The sequence below is a fragment of the Diprion similis genome, chromosome 2 (assembly GCF_021155765.1).
Source record: "Diprion similis isolate iyDipSimi1 chromosome 2, iyDipSimi1.1, whole genome shotgun sequence".
In the NCBI taxonomy this organism is placed as follows: Eukaryota; Metazoa; Arthropoda; class Insecta; order Hymenoptera; family Diprionidae; genus Diprion; species Diprion similis.
In genome coordinates, this window is record NC_060106.1 from 5,966,100 (window position 1) to 5,982,277 (window position 16,178).

The 16,178-nt window shown below is 40.4% G+C and overlaps 1 protein-coding gene and 2 non-coding genes across 8 annotated transcripts in view; 1 reads left to right on the top strand and 2 right to left on the bottom strand.

The window, feature by feature from the left end:
* LOC124410895 (ankyrin repeat domain-containing protein 6) overlaps positions 1 to 16,178 on the top strand; it is a 77,499-nt gene that overhangs the window by 39,636 nt on the left and 21,685 nt on the right. For all 6 annotated transcript variants that reach the window (XM_046889625.1, XM_046889618.1, XM_046889642.1 and 3 more), the window contains one exon: positions 9,474 to 9,575. In XM_046889625.1, coding sequence (XP_046745581.1) covers positions 9,474 to 9,575 — 102 coding nt within the window. The remainder of the gene's footprint in view (positions 1 to 9,473; positions 9,576 to 16,178) is intronic.
* Positions 1,231 to 1,303, bottom strand: Trnar-ucg. Its single transcript has one exon. It is a non-coding gene; the product is annotated as a tRNA-Arg (tRNA).
* Trnal-caa lies at positions 15,222 to 15,342 on the bottom strand. The gene is made up of 2 exons: positions 15,305 to 15,342; positions 15,222 to 15,266 (listed from the first exon to the last, which is right to left on the bottom strand). It is a non-coding gene; the product is annotated as a tRNA-Leu (tRNA).

A 16,178-nucleotide genomic window follows, 5' to 3' on the forward strand; every position in this document is an offset into this window, starting at 1 on the left:
TGGAGTTACTCGCTTTGAGCAAGCGAAGAGTTCACTAAAATTGCCTGCAGTCTTTCGACGCCTTGAACACTTTGCATGGATTTACATAACAACGAGAGACGAAAATGCTCGGACAGATTACTAGGCCAAATATATAATGCGGTGACCTAAGGCTGAAATGCACATTTGTTCCAGTCTGAAGTTCGTCTTTTTTTAAAATGAAATCACTTTTTCAAATGCTGGATTGAATAAACGTACAAGTGGATTTCGTGGGTTTGATTTTTTAATACTGTAACAATTTTTTGACTAATCAATAGAGCATAAATTCTATCTCAAAGATAAAAGTATCGATCGTGCAACAGCTCCATGGACAATTTTATACTTGGCTGAAATTGAGAAAAAAATGTTTTCAAGATATTTGACATGCGGATTTAAATGCTGGCCTCTGTTGAGACATTTCTAATTGCATTTCAGCTGACAACAACAAGATAAAGTTAGCTTTTGCCAACCTTTATTCATGAAATGGGTGACATCCCGGGGTGCACGTTTTGAATTTATGATTTTCCTACAACCTGGACGTGAATTCGTACCTTCATCTGGAATATATAGCCTTGAGTTCCGATGAACTGGAATTAAAGATACTAATTTACACTCAAGGGTAGATTTTTTTCCATAAGGATGGAATTCTTGTTACACGCATGCGCCCGTTACTTTTGCGCCTTTTATGACTCGTAAAGTTCCATGCAACGAAAAAAAAAGTCTTGGGGTTAAAACGTCTTGCCATTATACTCGAAAACCTGTCTAGCACCTAATTATATCCATTTAGATTTAAAAAACTTCAACGTTGGTTGAATTTTGCAGTAAAATTTTTCAACCCGAATATGAGTTCCAAGAGCGCCTGGGCGTCAAGAAGCTGCATTTATCTTAACCGCTCGTTTGCATACCTGTTCACGATAAAAACGTCCCAACAAAAAGTTTTCAAACCGTATATGCTGTGCTATGTTACGCAAGTGCCGTAAAAATTAACAACTATGCTTCGCATTCTCCTACTATTTGCCAAGATGCGTACACATAAGGCAGTTGCGCAAGAACGAAAGTGGCGAGTGTAAAAAAGTAGACGTGAAATATCGGATTAGAATTCTCGAATCTGTACGAACAGCGCAAGATTAAAATACGCGTCCATCTTCGGCACTGAATTTTCACCCGCGATTCGCACGGCACGAATGAATTAAGGGTTAAAAAAATTCGCATCGACCGTGACAGGATTCGAACCTGCAATCTTCGGATCCGAAGTCCGACGCCGTATCCGTTGGGCCACACGGTCGCTTAAGGGTAGCAACCCCCGATGTGACCTGAGTCTACAAACCACCCCTATACAGGGGTGTATAAATTTTCCAAATCCTCGTGCGAAAAGAATATTTTCATCGGGTTCAAAAGCGTCTATTTATTCAGTTTCAAATCCCCAACGATTCGAGATTCGAAGATGTATTTTCACGACAGAAAGAAAGGGTCGAAATAATATTTCTAGAAGTATTATATAAATCCAATATAACTGTGGTTATATTGTGGATTGAATAGTCACACGTTTCAGAGATAGTTTATTGCGGACAAAGTGTAGATGAATAAATTATCATGCGTATAATATTAACAACTCGATACCTCGCACGCAACTTTTATTTATTCATTTTTTCAATGGGACTCTCACGTGGATTACAATTAATAACTTTTGAAGCCAGGAATAGCCCGTTGACATTATTCAGTAATACAGCATACTTTGGGATCGCTGCTCGCGTCTCCGGATTTGGACTGGCGAAGAAACGTGATGTCTTCCTGACGCAGGGGGAGCGTCAGAATCAGCCTGAAAAGTGGAGGACAATCGTATATGGAAATACAGTAGCCAGACAACGCCGTAGGGCTCTCGCAATCGAAACCAGTCTCTGTAACAAAAGCTTTTTTCCTTTCCTCGTCTTCGTCTCTTTCTTATTTTCTCCATATCGTCTTCTTGTTTTCAAATTTTCAACTCCGCACCGCTGCCAGATGCTTTCTGGCTAAGTGATCTCACAAAAGGAGAGACGGAACGATCTATGGTTGTTGAATTTTCAAGGTTGTACCTTTCAAGGCCGTCTACCGCACCTGCCAGTATTTGATATTACAAATTGCTATAATTCCCGATCCACTCGCATCTGGCAATTACTTATCAATCAAAAAGCCACACTTGTTAATGATACGATGTACAATAATTTCATCGTAAAATGATTTTCTTTATCGTTTGTATAAAAGTTCGCGTGTTACGTTGTGAAATAAAATTTATAAGCAATTTGATTTTATTACACGTGCATCACAGTACGTTTTTAACGCAACTTATTGCTTTTTCTTCTCTTTTCACTCTTATTTTTGTTTCCCTTCATCGACGTAGCATCTTTTAGTAACAACAAAAATAACGACATCGAAACAACACACGTACCGGCACTTGATCGGTTTGGTTTACTTCTCGTTAATTGGATTTTAAGTACGAGTACAAGTAACGATTAATTGAAACTGCCAACATTATTACAACTGTAATTTGAACGCAGCTATATATTCGGTATAATTGATCATTCCACGGAAAATACGTGCACCTCGAGAGTGGAAATCTCACAAGCTAATTGTTACTTGGGTAAAAAAAATTGACGTTCACTCGTCTCTAATCAGCAGAACCACCAGCACCAAAAACGCGCTGCGCTCATCCATAGCAAATAATTTCATACTGCAGGGTTTTTAGATTTTTGCCAGTACTTATATTATCCTGCCTTTCAAAATAAAAAACATCACATCGAAGTTGCGAATGAATCTTTGTGTGATACCCGAAACCGTAAATCGAATTCGCAATGTAACAGTCAGTGAAAAATACGCCAATTATTGTTCTTTGACTAAACGCGATGATAAGTAATTTCGTTGGATTATTCATAGATATAGTTACAGCCACGCCAGAAGCAGCTACCGTGAATTAATTTACACCTCACAACGTAATAATCTCGCCATTGGTTCTCCGTTATAGTGAATACGATTAACCTAACGGCTATGATGAGTATGGTACGTATATATGTATGTATAGTAATACGACGCGAGGTTTTCATTCACCGTTTCTCGCTGCGGTTCCAAAATTTGAGAGAAAATTAAACAACCTTTGGTAGAAAGAAAGAGAGAAAAAGAAAGAGAGAGGGGGGGGGAGAGAATAGTAGTAGTAGTAAGACGTGTAGTACGATAAGCACAGCTACTATCCGACCATTATTCTGTAGTGCTTCTTGTAGGACACCATAATCCGTCGAATACGAAGTGCCTGGAGCTACTACAGAGTCCAATGCCCGCAGGTATTTCCAATAAGAAGCTGTTTACCGAGATGTTTCGAATTTAAATATACAAGTGAAGAGATTGTGAAACGCGTAGGTATATGAAAGGGTACCTTGACTGGAGATGAATTGTTCTACAAGGAAGAAAGAGCATTTTTTTGGAAATTCCCAGCCATGCTCACTTTATACATGCGGAATTCCCAGACAATCGGGTACTAATTTAGGATGGAATTTTTCTACTCAGATCATTCTCACATAGTTTTTGAAAATTATTTTTAGATAACAGAGATTTTCTTATTTCGATCATCTCCAACCATTTGGAATTTCTGCTCACCGTTATCTCAGATCTCGAAATGACCGATCAGTTTCACAACCGAATAAGCGTATTATAAAATGCTGTAAAAAGCGTAACTATTCGAAGACTTAGCCGTTGATTACACAAGTAGCCAATCCTACAGAGGTCTGTTCTCCTGACTAATTAACGAGTTGGATATGCCTGTGACGCCTTCTTTCAGCCGCAAATTCTTCGAGGCTTAGAGCCGGGATTCCGGGCTTACGGTTCACATCCATCGACCAATTACTTAACTAGCATAGTTGCATTAATCACTGTCGAACGAGGCACCGACGCACTTCGGACCTATGATTTTAATTTTCTTCTTCTTCGTAAGCAAATACCGGGCTCAGAATAGGCCAAATGAAGCCAGGGCCAAGGGCTCGGTACGAAGAGATGGTACATGGACGCGAGACCAGCAAGTAGGTATCTCTACATGCAATAAATCGTGGAGGGCCAGCGGTGGTTTTATCCTCTGTAAATATTCTGACGTCTCTTGATTTAGCGATTCGCGCCTCGCAAACTTTGCCTGCTTGTTAGTGACACACGAAGTCCGTATAGGAATATACGCATGCCTTACATACGCCGCGTTGTATCTGCGGCCCACGCAGTTTAAACGGGCGAAATATCACCCTGACACACAAAAATTCGCCGGAGATTCGTATCGCTTTTTCAAACCCGATTCTGCTGCTCTTCTGCCCACCACCAACCCTTCTGCTCTTTTTATAATCAAGAAGAGGCTTTGAACAAATATGCACCTCGAACAAGAGGATTGAATTCCGAGTATTCCGACCAGAGAATGAGATAACCATTTCATGCTATATTCAACGTCCGAATCGTGCAACACCAGGGAAAAAATTTAGTGCAACCATATAGAATGAAATTTTAACTGAATTTCATCTTCTAAAACAGAATTGGTGCCTTAAAGACGACTGCAAAGTGAGCCGCGAGAAATAAAACTCAAGTATGTTTTTCAAATCGACGTATACACTATATGTATATTGTATATAGACGTGCGCCCCTTCCTATATATATATACCTTGACGATTCATCGACGCTCCCAGTATTGTCTGCGAAGTAATTAGCATGCTCGACCTACGTAGCTGTGGAACACGGAAAAGGGTGAATACATTAGACACTGTAGGTACTATGCAAGAGCTTGAAGCATCCTCTACGACGCCCAATCGTTTCCGATGCTAATTAGTTAGGCTCACCATACCTACGTTGGATTTGGTGAGATGAAAATTAAGTTCTCCGCGCTCCGAGTATTCTAGTTGCACAAGAAACAACATAGGTATTCAAACACACGAGTACAACGTTTAGGAATCGGATTCAACTGCTTCTGAATGAATGCTTCTAGTTCGAAATTCAAGCATTACCCGAAATTCAAGTGTTTCCATGGATCTGTAGTCAGCGATCACACGCAAAAGTATAAACGATCTAACTTTTCTTTGTGTCAAGTGGATTGTACGTCTGCTTCCTCGGGCTTCCGAGCAAGTTACTTAATAATGCCAGACGCAATGAACGGCCGAATGAATGGACAGACAATCACCAGGATGAGAAAAGAATCTTAAGTGCATCCTCGCAGGATACGTGGGGTCCGGACTGCATGCACCGTACACTTATATCACATTTTTACACATGGACGCGCATCCGGCTGGATGTACCTTTAAACGAGCATCTTTCAACCCCGATGAAATCTTGACACGTGCAGGCAGCATGCCTGTATATATACTTTCGTTGAAACTATTCGGTGAAGAAAAAGGAACCGTTGATATCAGGATGAGCTGACAAGCTAACACTTTCTTCGCGGTGTTTCTTCAGTTGCATTATATGTTGCCCGAATAATGATCCAAGCATTGCCTCCGGAGATAAGGCGCTTTCACTTTGCTGTAGTAGAAGGTGGATCCGGTATGCGATGGTTTCCTATGTAACGAGCGGCATGCGGGAACTCTCGAAACACTGTGCAAACTGAATTTATTTCACGATCAGATGGAAATGGCCTACCGTATATAGTAGAGAAGTGAAAACTGGAGAGCAGAAGTGCTTTTTAACTGTGAAACAGAGATTGTAAGGCTTTGATGAACTTCGACCTACCGAACTGTTGAACAATGTATCTCGTTAGGGCGTTATGCTGTTTCTTAATCATTTCAAGTCACTAACGTAGGTACTTCTCACAAGCATGGTTTCACTTCGAGTGGACCGCCCATGAAGAAGTTCTTTGAAGTAATGATGGACTCGTGCAAAGACAAATTCTTAATTAGAAATTGATAATTAAGATCGGTCAGTAGGTAAAAGAGCCAGGTAAGTCAGAGATCTTATCAATCAGCCATACATGAGAAAACAAGAAAAGAGGGCACAGATATAGGCTTGCGCATGCATGAGTATCCTCTCCTGCTGCGCATCGAATCAGAATTTGGAATGCCCTGGGGGTTCCCCTATTCGCGAATAAAGGCGCCGGCACCTCTGTCGAGTGTATTTTGCGTTCCGTCTATAAAAACTAAACGAAGTCCGAATTAGTCAGGATCACGTTACACGTCAACGTCACGTTAAAAAAACGTTTCTACGGTTAATTAATTCCATGGTAGTGAAAGAAAAAGTTGGGAAAAAAAACAACTAATGATATACAGAAGATTAAAGAATGCTGCCAGGCTTTCAGACGTCGTTCACAAAAGGTGCTTCTCGAATAACTTACACTAGCGTTTCCCGTTGCGTAGGCACTTTTCATGAGACAAAGGTAAATCCCTTTGCCCCGTCACGATTTAATCATATCAAAAACTGTGACATTTCCCCTGTGGCTATAGATAAGCGAATTGAACTCTCTCCTATGAGAGAGAGAGAGAGAGAGAGAGAGAGAGAGCAGCTAGTGGATAAATTACTTTTGAAATTGGCCGTGTCACGTGTGCAATTGTCAAACTCTGACCTGCATATGTGGACACTGGTGAAGCCTTCATGTAATACATAACTGATGCAACTGACTTTCAAATCAGTCAGTGAGCAACATTAAATTCGAGTTCACCGACCGTGAGGAGGAACGAGGAACCATTTGCTTCCATGGTTGAGACAATACACGGAATAACGACCCTGCAAACAATGCCAGCTTTCACGTGCAATCGGATCACCGTATCAACCGGCCCTATTTTCACCGTACAGACCTGCCACCGCTTTGCTCTTACTGGTGCTGTTAAATTACACCGAGCATATCTACTCTACTGATTGCGGGTTACGGTTCCAAGATAGGACCGACCAGTATGACCCAGCTGTTCACGCATCCTTATGAAAAAGCATGTATGTATGGTCTACCGAACCTCGTGAAACACGTTACACGAATAGGTTAGATCAGCACAGTATTGCAAAATCTCTATACTGACTGCTTTTTCAAAACATTCGAATGTGGTGGATTTAATGATGGTGTGTTCTCTGAGTTGGCACTACGACGATAACAAAACCGTTTCGTTATACGATCGTATTTAGCAAAAGCATTCGAGGCTAAGTAGATAAACGTAAACTGTATCATTATTGCGTGGAGAAGAATACGAAAGTCTCGTGGTGGTCAGACGTTATATAGATATATATATATATATATATATATATATATACCTGTAGTCCCTACTACGGTTGAGGCTTTTTGAGCAGGTCACAGAAGCCGACAGCACGGTAAAATCACGGGCTAATTAATAGAGCCGGTTAAGTACAAGCCTCAGCGGTAGATTGTGTAATTATATGCGATCCGAGAGCAATTTTAAGGACATTGGATGGCGGCGAGCGAGTTAATTCAAGCGAGATCGTTATCTCGTATCTCTCAGCGCTTTGTTCCCTTGTCGCGGTCAGCGTAGAATCATAGATCTGACATTCCGCGTTTTCACCGTGCTGACTGAGCTAATGAGAAGAAATAAGACGGACTGGTTGCGGGGAAGGCAGCCGTCCTCACAGACCGACGACAGACCACCACTGGAATAGCTCTGTGCCGCACTTACACGGAAAAGTATACCTCAGTCGGGTGTTCAACGTATCCGCACCATTCCGGAGTTACGGAGAACATTAAACTAGACTACTCCGTTTACCCCGAGAGGTGGTGTACAGACGTTCCAACTGAATGGGAGCAACCTTATACCGAATATATTACAAGGTACTTGCTAGCTTTTTGAATACGGATTCCAGCCTTTTTAGGGTATACCGTATAGTTTGTCCATTTTGAGATAGGTGCACGAGGGTTTGGAGTAGCTAGTCTAAGTAACTTCTGCGAAATTAGAGGAGGTCAAGATTCGATTGCTGACACATTACTTCTGATGCTGATGAAATTTATATAACTACGATTTAAAACCAATTCTGTGATGTAGAATTTGGCACTGATTAAAATTTATGCTCAAAAGTTAAGCAGATATTGTCTTCGTTCAATTGTTCAAAGCATAACAGTTTGCCAAAGATTGTATGAAATGATTATCACTCGATAACAAGTGAATATTTAAAAACCCTGCAACAGATTTTAAAATCAAAATTCGAGTATAATTTTTTTGATTTCCTGCGTGTACACTGTTGCCTGATATTTCTGAGAAGCTTATCTCCATCCGGTGACCACTGGGCGAGGATAGGCTTGGTGGAAGTAATCGTGGAAGTATTTATAGAAACGCCTTGGAAGTTGGAAATGTTGAAGCACTTTATACCTTCAGTCATGGGCTAGGATAATGGGCGTGGTCGAGGTGTAAATCCTTTTATGCTTATTCCGAGAGCATAGAGATGCACCGCACGAGGCAGACAGTCGTTCGCGAGAAGCGCCCGTGCATGAGTATCGTCGAGGTATAAGGGCCAAATTATTATTCACCGGAGAGGAACTCGTTCCTTTCTCAAACCCCGAGTCAGTCTCGCCGAGGTACCTGCACATATACCTCGGAACACGGCATTCGCCATGGTGGGCCCGAAAAAGTTGCTCCGCGTACGTTAGGGTGGCGCAAAAAAAACCAACTATTTTTTTTTTTTTTGAGTCTCGTGTGACAAAATGTTAGTCTTTGATGTTTTAAGAGCCCACTCCAAAGGACAGTTCAAAAAAAAAATTTTAAGAGGTAGCACCACATTTTTTGAAACGTCAGAAATCGTCAAAAATCGATTTTTTTTTTTTTCTCGTTACGGTATAATTTTATAGACAAAAAACAATAAGTTTCCGAAAGTTTCAGTTCAAAATTTGAATTTTGAAAGGTCGCTCATAATTTTTTTTCAATTTTTTGGTGCATTTCTTTATATCTTTTCGAGCGACCTTTTAATATTCATAATAAGATTTCATAAATTTTTTTTCTTTAATTTAGTAAGAAAGAATCGATAACAATACACTACGACATGAATTAAAAATCAAACAAAATACTGAAAATATAATTTTTTTAATTTAATTTTTTGACGATTTTTTACATTTTTTAAAATTTGGAGCGACCTCTCAAAATTTATTTTTGAGCTGTCCTTCGGAGTGGGCTCTTAAAACATCAAAAACTAACATTTTGTCACACGAGAATCAAAAAAAAAAAAAATAGTCGGTTTTTCTGCGCCACCCTAGTGTACATGCTTGCATGCCTCTATACGAAATGGACGGTGAACTCGAAGCCCCATCTTCTGCATGGACCGCAATGTTTTTGACCCATGTTGCCATAACTGGACGACATGACTGTTTACGAAGCCTAGATTTTACTTGCGTAACGCAGCCTGTTCAGAGGCCAAAGAAAAGATTGAGATGGAGAGAGAGAGAGGAAGAGGGGCAGAGATCCCATGTGATACCTCACCCAGATCTGTCACCTCCATGTTATCATCCTGTCAGATGTTAATTTTTTATTATTTTACTCTTGTTGCAGTCCGGCTCCACACCGCTTCAACGAGCTGCTGCCGAAGGCCATCTCGAAGTTGTCGAACTTCTTCTGAAGCATGGTGCGGATATCAGCAAACAAGATACCATTGTAAGTAAACCAGGTCTCGGACCTCACACTGCCTTAAACCATGACCCAAAATCGTGCGATTATGTACCTCACACTGGGTGTTGATTGGAAATTGCGCCCAAGTGATTTACAAAAATTTGCTCACCAAACATCATCGATGAAATATTAGTTTTCACAGTTTTTGGGTTGTATCTAAACCACAAGTTTCACGCAGACAATGAGACTGATATCACTACCAATAATTGATATACCGAACATTAGAATACATGAATCTCGTATTTTAATGATCCTTAGTCTATGACACATGGACACCATATCGGTGTTCTGTTGATTAACTGTTCTTCTTTCTTCAAGTTTCACCTTTTCGCTAACCTCTTTTTTATAATTGGATATTCCGGATCGTTTGAACAAGATTCTTATTTCCACTGGCCAAAAGAAAAAAAAAAGTCAGTGAAAATGTGAAAACTATTTTACACCGAGCATGTGGGGAATTCGTAAAGCGTGTGATGCCGCTGTTAAAAGTAGAGGGTCAATTAGATCCTGCAGGTTACTTCGAAAGAATATGATTAACGTGAAAGCGTTGCTTCTTGCACGATGGCTTGAAAAAGGGGAAGCACAACAAATAGTTACAGGCTGCTGTTGTACATTGTATGATGACGTATACCGCGCAAGTGCGTGTATTTCTCAAGTTTTATGATTCGTTCATGGATGAGGCAAAGGAAGGAGCTGCAACGATGCGGACGTGGGAATGAAGCTGCAATGCGTGTCCTTCGTGAGAGCCTTCTTGAGGGATAAAAAGCGAATTCCCTTAGAATGAAACGGGGGGTAATTGGCGGTAATACGGAGTAACGATCGCACGTTCCTGTATAGATTCGTTTTGTTCAATTCCTTCCCCCTTTTCCCCCTCGTATTTCAACCCCAAACTTTACGAAATTACAGCTCATATTCTTATCTCGAATCACTGATCACCGGCAAATCTATAACGCATATTATAACCAGCGAAACCCCGCGTTCCATATCGCACAACAAATCGCGATTTCTCGCAATTCTGTATAACGCCGTGAAACATGATAATTTCTCGCTGAATTACAGAGTTATTCGCGTTACAATTCGCCAATTCCGTGCCTCCCGCGAAACGATCTTCAATGAAGCGAATTTATAATATGTACCTCGTATAATCTGCAGTGCCTCAGCTAAATGTAAATGGCGAAAAGACTACTAAAAACGTAACACGTTTTTATCCAACTATCATTCCAGTACCGTTTTACATAATTTGTGAAAAATCTTACTTACAACGGGAATCTTTTTTTTTTTTATTTCGTCTTCGCTAGTTCGGATCACGAGCGCTCCTCTTGCGAAGCTCTTGCAAAACTGCGAATAGATAAGACTTGAAAGTCTTGGTGGCACGGTATACGTATAGTTGTAGACAGAATTACACGATGCATAGCTACTTGCAGCAGTCCCCATAAGCGATTTAATCGGGCAACTAGCGAACGAGTCCTATCTCGATTGGCGAACTCGGTGTACAGGATGCAAATGTCAAAGGGCCCGTTCGTAGAGCATGCATGTAACGGGCGCCAGCTGCGGCAGTCCTGCAACGCCACCCGAAGACAGACTCGGTTTCTCGATGCCTGCCTTCCTACGTCTCGGATTGAAAGAGGGAAATTGCAATGTATCCGAGGGGCGAGTGTTGAGACAAAAAGTGAACCAACCGGATTCCCCTCCGTACTGCCAGGGCCTGTCCGCAAGGATCGAGTCTCGAGAACTCTCCGATTTTGTTGTACTACACACGCACTTTTACCCTAACCATTTCCCATAGATGCAGTCGAAGGGTGAGTTAAAATTTTGGTTTAACGGGCGAGAAATTTGTCGAGAAGATATACTGTCGAACAAAATTTACTTAAATTTTGTGATTTCGTAATGTGTTTTTCAAACTTGGATCAAAGTTGAACGTTATAGTCACAAACGAATGAACTGTACTTTATTCCGATCTTGGGATCGAATAAAATATTAATGGAAGTCATTGAGTGGTAGGTAAGCATGGTTCACCGATGTATAATGCGATTGACCGAGTTCTTATGGCGTTCTGAATAAATCCCCATGAGTATACGAACGCCGTAGAAAGAACATCGTACGTATCCCGGATAACTGTGCTATTTACGGTGTAACTAGCTTTCGAAATTCCTAAAGAAGAATCTTTTTCAGTTGATTAGAAATCTGCCACGCTCGTTTTAAAATCTTCTAGAACCCATTTGGTAAATAAGCCGATTAGAAATCGGCTTTTCTTATGAAATTTGTTAACGAATTACCAGATCTTTTATTTTTTTTTAACCTAGCTTATACATATATACGGCACGACGCTCATGCCATAACCGTTTAAACGAAGTTTCCAACTCCTGTCCAGAATTAAATTAGTGCTACTCGCACAGCTGGGCACTTGCGGTGTTATAATTAAACAACTGTTCTTGCTAGTATTTTTCGTTCTGTTTCATCTGCTGAGACAGAACCTCAGAACAGCGATAGAATATCGACAGGAAGGAAACGATGAAAAGGAAAACGACTTTTGACGAGCGGAGAACTTTCAATATCTACTAACAGCTTTGAAATTCTCCTTTAATCCGCAGCATGAGGGAGTAACGTTACTTGCAAATTTTTTTCCGAATACGTCCCGATGATCAATCAATGATTAACGAGCTACTTAACGGAAGAAACATGCGACACATGTGTGTCGCAAAAAAGTAACTCTATTATCGGACTGATCGCGGTGAAACAGCAATGGGAATCGACAGCTTTTCATCGCATTTCAAGAAACGTAGAATTTTACCTCGTTAGCCGAGACGCGAACCGCGATCTGACAATCAGAAGAGTGGAATCGAGTGTTCCGAATACAAATGGTTCCGGACAAGCGATCAATGACTTCACTCACCGCGACGCGTTCCTCTGCAGCGCAATCTATTTTCTCGTTTAGCTCTATCTGTTCATCTACGTCCGAATAGCGCACTGCAGCCGTCATCGATAAACGCGTCTTGCAGCTTTACTCAGGCTTATCGGCACTTTAAACAGACTTCAGATTCACCTGTCCCTCCAGTGTGTACAGCCATCCGTTCCTGTGACTACCGTCTACCAGTTCTCAGTTCTGACAGGCCAAGATGATGACGTTCGATGTGTGATGATAAATATAATTAATTGAGATGAACAATCGAAAAAATTCACACTGCTCGGTGTCACTGCTGACTTTTTAAGGATAGTAGGATAAAATTTTGGCACTGAATTAATGATCGCAATAATGCTCGTGGAGAAGGATGATCGTTGCTAAAACATATTTCAAAGATATAATTGATATAAGGTTAGCATTTCATGAATAGAAGCGTATATGCAGGTTCATCCTAGATCCTGGGAAGCTGCAGAAAGGCAGGGATTAGATCTTGGTAGACAGGTTGATTTATTCCGACCTAAACACTTGCACAATCGCAATATGCACTCGTTTGAAAGTCGTTCGCAATGCTCGGTATAAATCAAACTGTGAAACAGGTTGTACAGTTGAAGACTGTGATCGAATATAATATTACAATGGAACTGATATGCCCACTGATTGTGAGCGTAATTTTCACGCTTAAAAAGGAATCAAGTCTCAAGATCTTGGAAAGTAATAGTCATACTTACTTGTTTCACTTATTACATAAACAATTGTTTCGCGAGGTAGAAGTAAAGCCAAAGAACAAAATGCACGATGAGGGAAAGTCGAATGCTGCAAAATTGCGCCACGAATCGAATGTCAATCTTTCAAGAGACCTCACTCATTCATCAATCACGATTCACGGTTCACCGCTCGTTTATAACGATCTAGCTGTAAAAGGAAAAAGGGAACTTGTGCTCGCAGCATATTTTCAATTATCATGATCACCTCTCCTTGGTTCCTAGTCCCTCTCGGAATACATGATTACTGTTTTCTGCCCATTACGCAGAAGCAGTTCGCCAAAACCAAAAGTTGAGCAGCTCGAATAAATGGAACAAACGTGTTCTAATATGACAGCACGTTGACTGACGGTCACGTCCTGCTAAATAAGTCTAAAGAAACGTGTCTGTAGGATAAAATTATGTTCCAGCTCCGTCTCTTTCTATCTCTTTTTCAAAGTAACATGTATAAATGATAATGTTTAGCCAAAGCTTGTTGCGGTAACACGGAATTCAAATGAACAAGCGGAGATCCGATTGGTTTGCGGAGGCGCGGCAGAGTTATCGACATACCAGCCACGGTTAACGTCGCAACCTTTATCTCCGAGTCATAATACTTCACAATATCGTGCAATTTATAGTCCCAGCCCACTAGTCCTGCCATGCCAGTTTGCAAAGTATTTTGAAATTATGGGTCGTCTCACGCGGGATCTAATGTCATATTATAACACGTATGGTTAAGGATGTACATGCGTGTAGGTCGAAATCACGTTGAGACAATGAAAGTTATACAAATTGTTCTCACTTTTATTTTTAAGCATCTGTGTAAAATTTGAAAATTTGAATTACTTTTAATTTTTTTTTATGATTTTACGTTGATCCTGACAGTTTCCCATAAGAATTAACGTAAATTCACTAAAAATTAGAATTAGAATAACTACAGTGTGATTGAGATAATCGCTTTCAAACTTTATGCAGGCGATCAAAATGATAGAGAAAATTTTTTACAATTTTCATTGACTCGGTACAATTTCCACCTACACGCCTGTATATCCTAGTTATATAACTATTTGAGTCATAGTGATGAGTATTCGTACCACCTATTTTATATCCATTTTTCGTATTATTAGGGAACTTTTCAACATTTTTTTTGCGGTTTTTTTGCTGTTTCTGATAGTTTACTAATAGGTTTTCAATACTCGAGAGTAATTATTGCGATATAATGTAAATTATTACTGTTGGAAACGAATTGATTTAAAAAATCTTGAAAATTGAAGGAGTAATTCATGAGAATTTCCGAGAAAGTTAGCCCTCTGAACATATGCATGTTTCACATAAATGATGAGTTTTTTGGGTCGTTGATTACAAATCTGTAATCCAGGATCCAATCAGCGACCCCGAAAATTCCTGCATAGAGTTTTTTGACCGGATTTCATTAAATTTTTAAGTTTTGTCTGCCATATTAGAGTCGCCATTTCGAATTTTTAAAATGACAGTGACAGGTTTAATAAACGATAAGCCGCCCAATCGTCTACAATCTTTTCTCTTGGCGCTTGATAAGCAGAATACGATCTCAATTCGTAACTCCATGTATTTAAAGAGCGGAAATTCTCGCGTAGTGCGTCGTAAATGGATATAATGAATAATAGAACGGTTAATGAGTTATCGTGGCGTGTATAGACGTCCTGTGTAACAACCAGAGACGAAAAAAACTTGGCAAGGAAATAACAGTCATTTACAGGAGAACGACTACAGCTGGAAATATTGGATTTTACACATGTGATTTATAGAGGCGAACTATAAAACCTCGACGATTATGCTGTTCCACGTATTCTCTGCGTGTAGCGTGTTCCTAAGGAGTGTCGAGATGAGGCAAAGGTGTACGAATGAGCATATCTATACCTGTACTATACGACATATCAAAGGCGAAACTTCCGCTAAAAAATAATCCTAAATTAAACAATAAAGGCAGAAAAGAAGAGGCAAAAATTCTGTCAGAAGTGGGATTCGAACCCACGCCCGCAGAGCGGACCAGAAGCCTCTGATGCGCAGTTTAACTGCGTAAGGGACGATACCTTGAGTCTGGCGCCTTAGACCGCTCGGCCATCCTGACACTTGATGAACGCGCATCAAATTTCTGTCAATGTCTTGCCACGGATAGTTAGTCGACTACGCATGCATGTAGGCACACGTTGTAAAATAAATATGACAAGAACCATCTCGATAATTAATTGCATTCTCGTTACGAAGTATGCCAGGCAAGGGTATATATGTATATATTGTATATAGTTAATATCGGTTAGTTACGAGTGAGAAATCGTTACAATTCAGAATGACGGGTCGTAAACGGTCGTTTTCTATGTGGCAACTTATCGACTCCTTAATCGGTACAGTCTAATTAATTCGATCTATACTAACATTAGAAAAGGTGTTAGATGTAATCCTATAATATGCTTCACTGGATCACGTATATATAGTAAGTCGGCGAGTGTCGTTAATTACGTTTCATTGTAACGTACAATTTTCAACGAAATCTGCCAAATTCTTACCCCTCTGGTATTGTATATTATACCTTCTTTTTTATTCCTCATTTTTCCCGCATCTGTAAGGTTGAAAAATTATCCTCGTTTCAGTCAACGGACTCTGGATATGTATTGTGACCCGCGATACTTACCTACTCTTGTTATTCCCCGCGTGATGTGCGCGAAGGTGGAATACGAAGTGGGCAGGATGTTGACCGCCTTGGTGAACACTAACATGCAGTTAATACCTGCTTGAATGCAGCCAAATACGAGGGGAAAAGTGTGCTACAGATACCTAAACCAACGAGAGCGTGTACGTGGCGGCTATTACAAGCACGCACTATGTCGTGGCCCTTTGGAATGTTTTTCAGAAACCCCAGCCGCATGAATATATTATATACACGAATTCTTGAACGCATAATTTGAA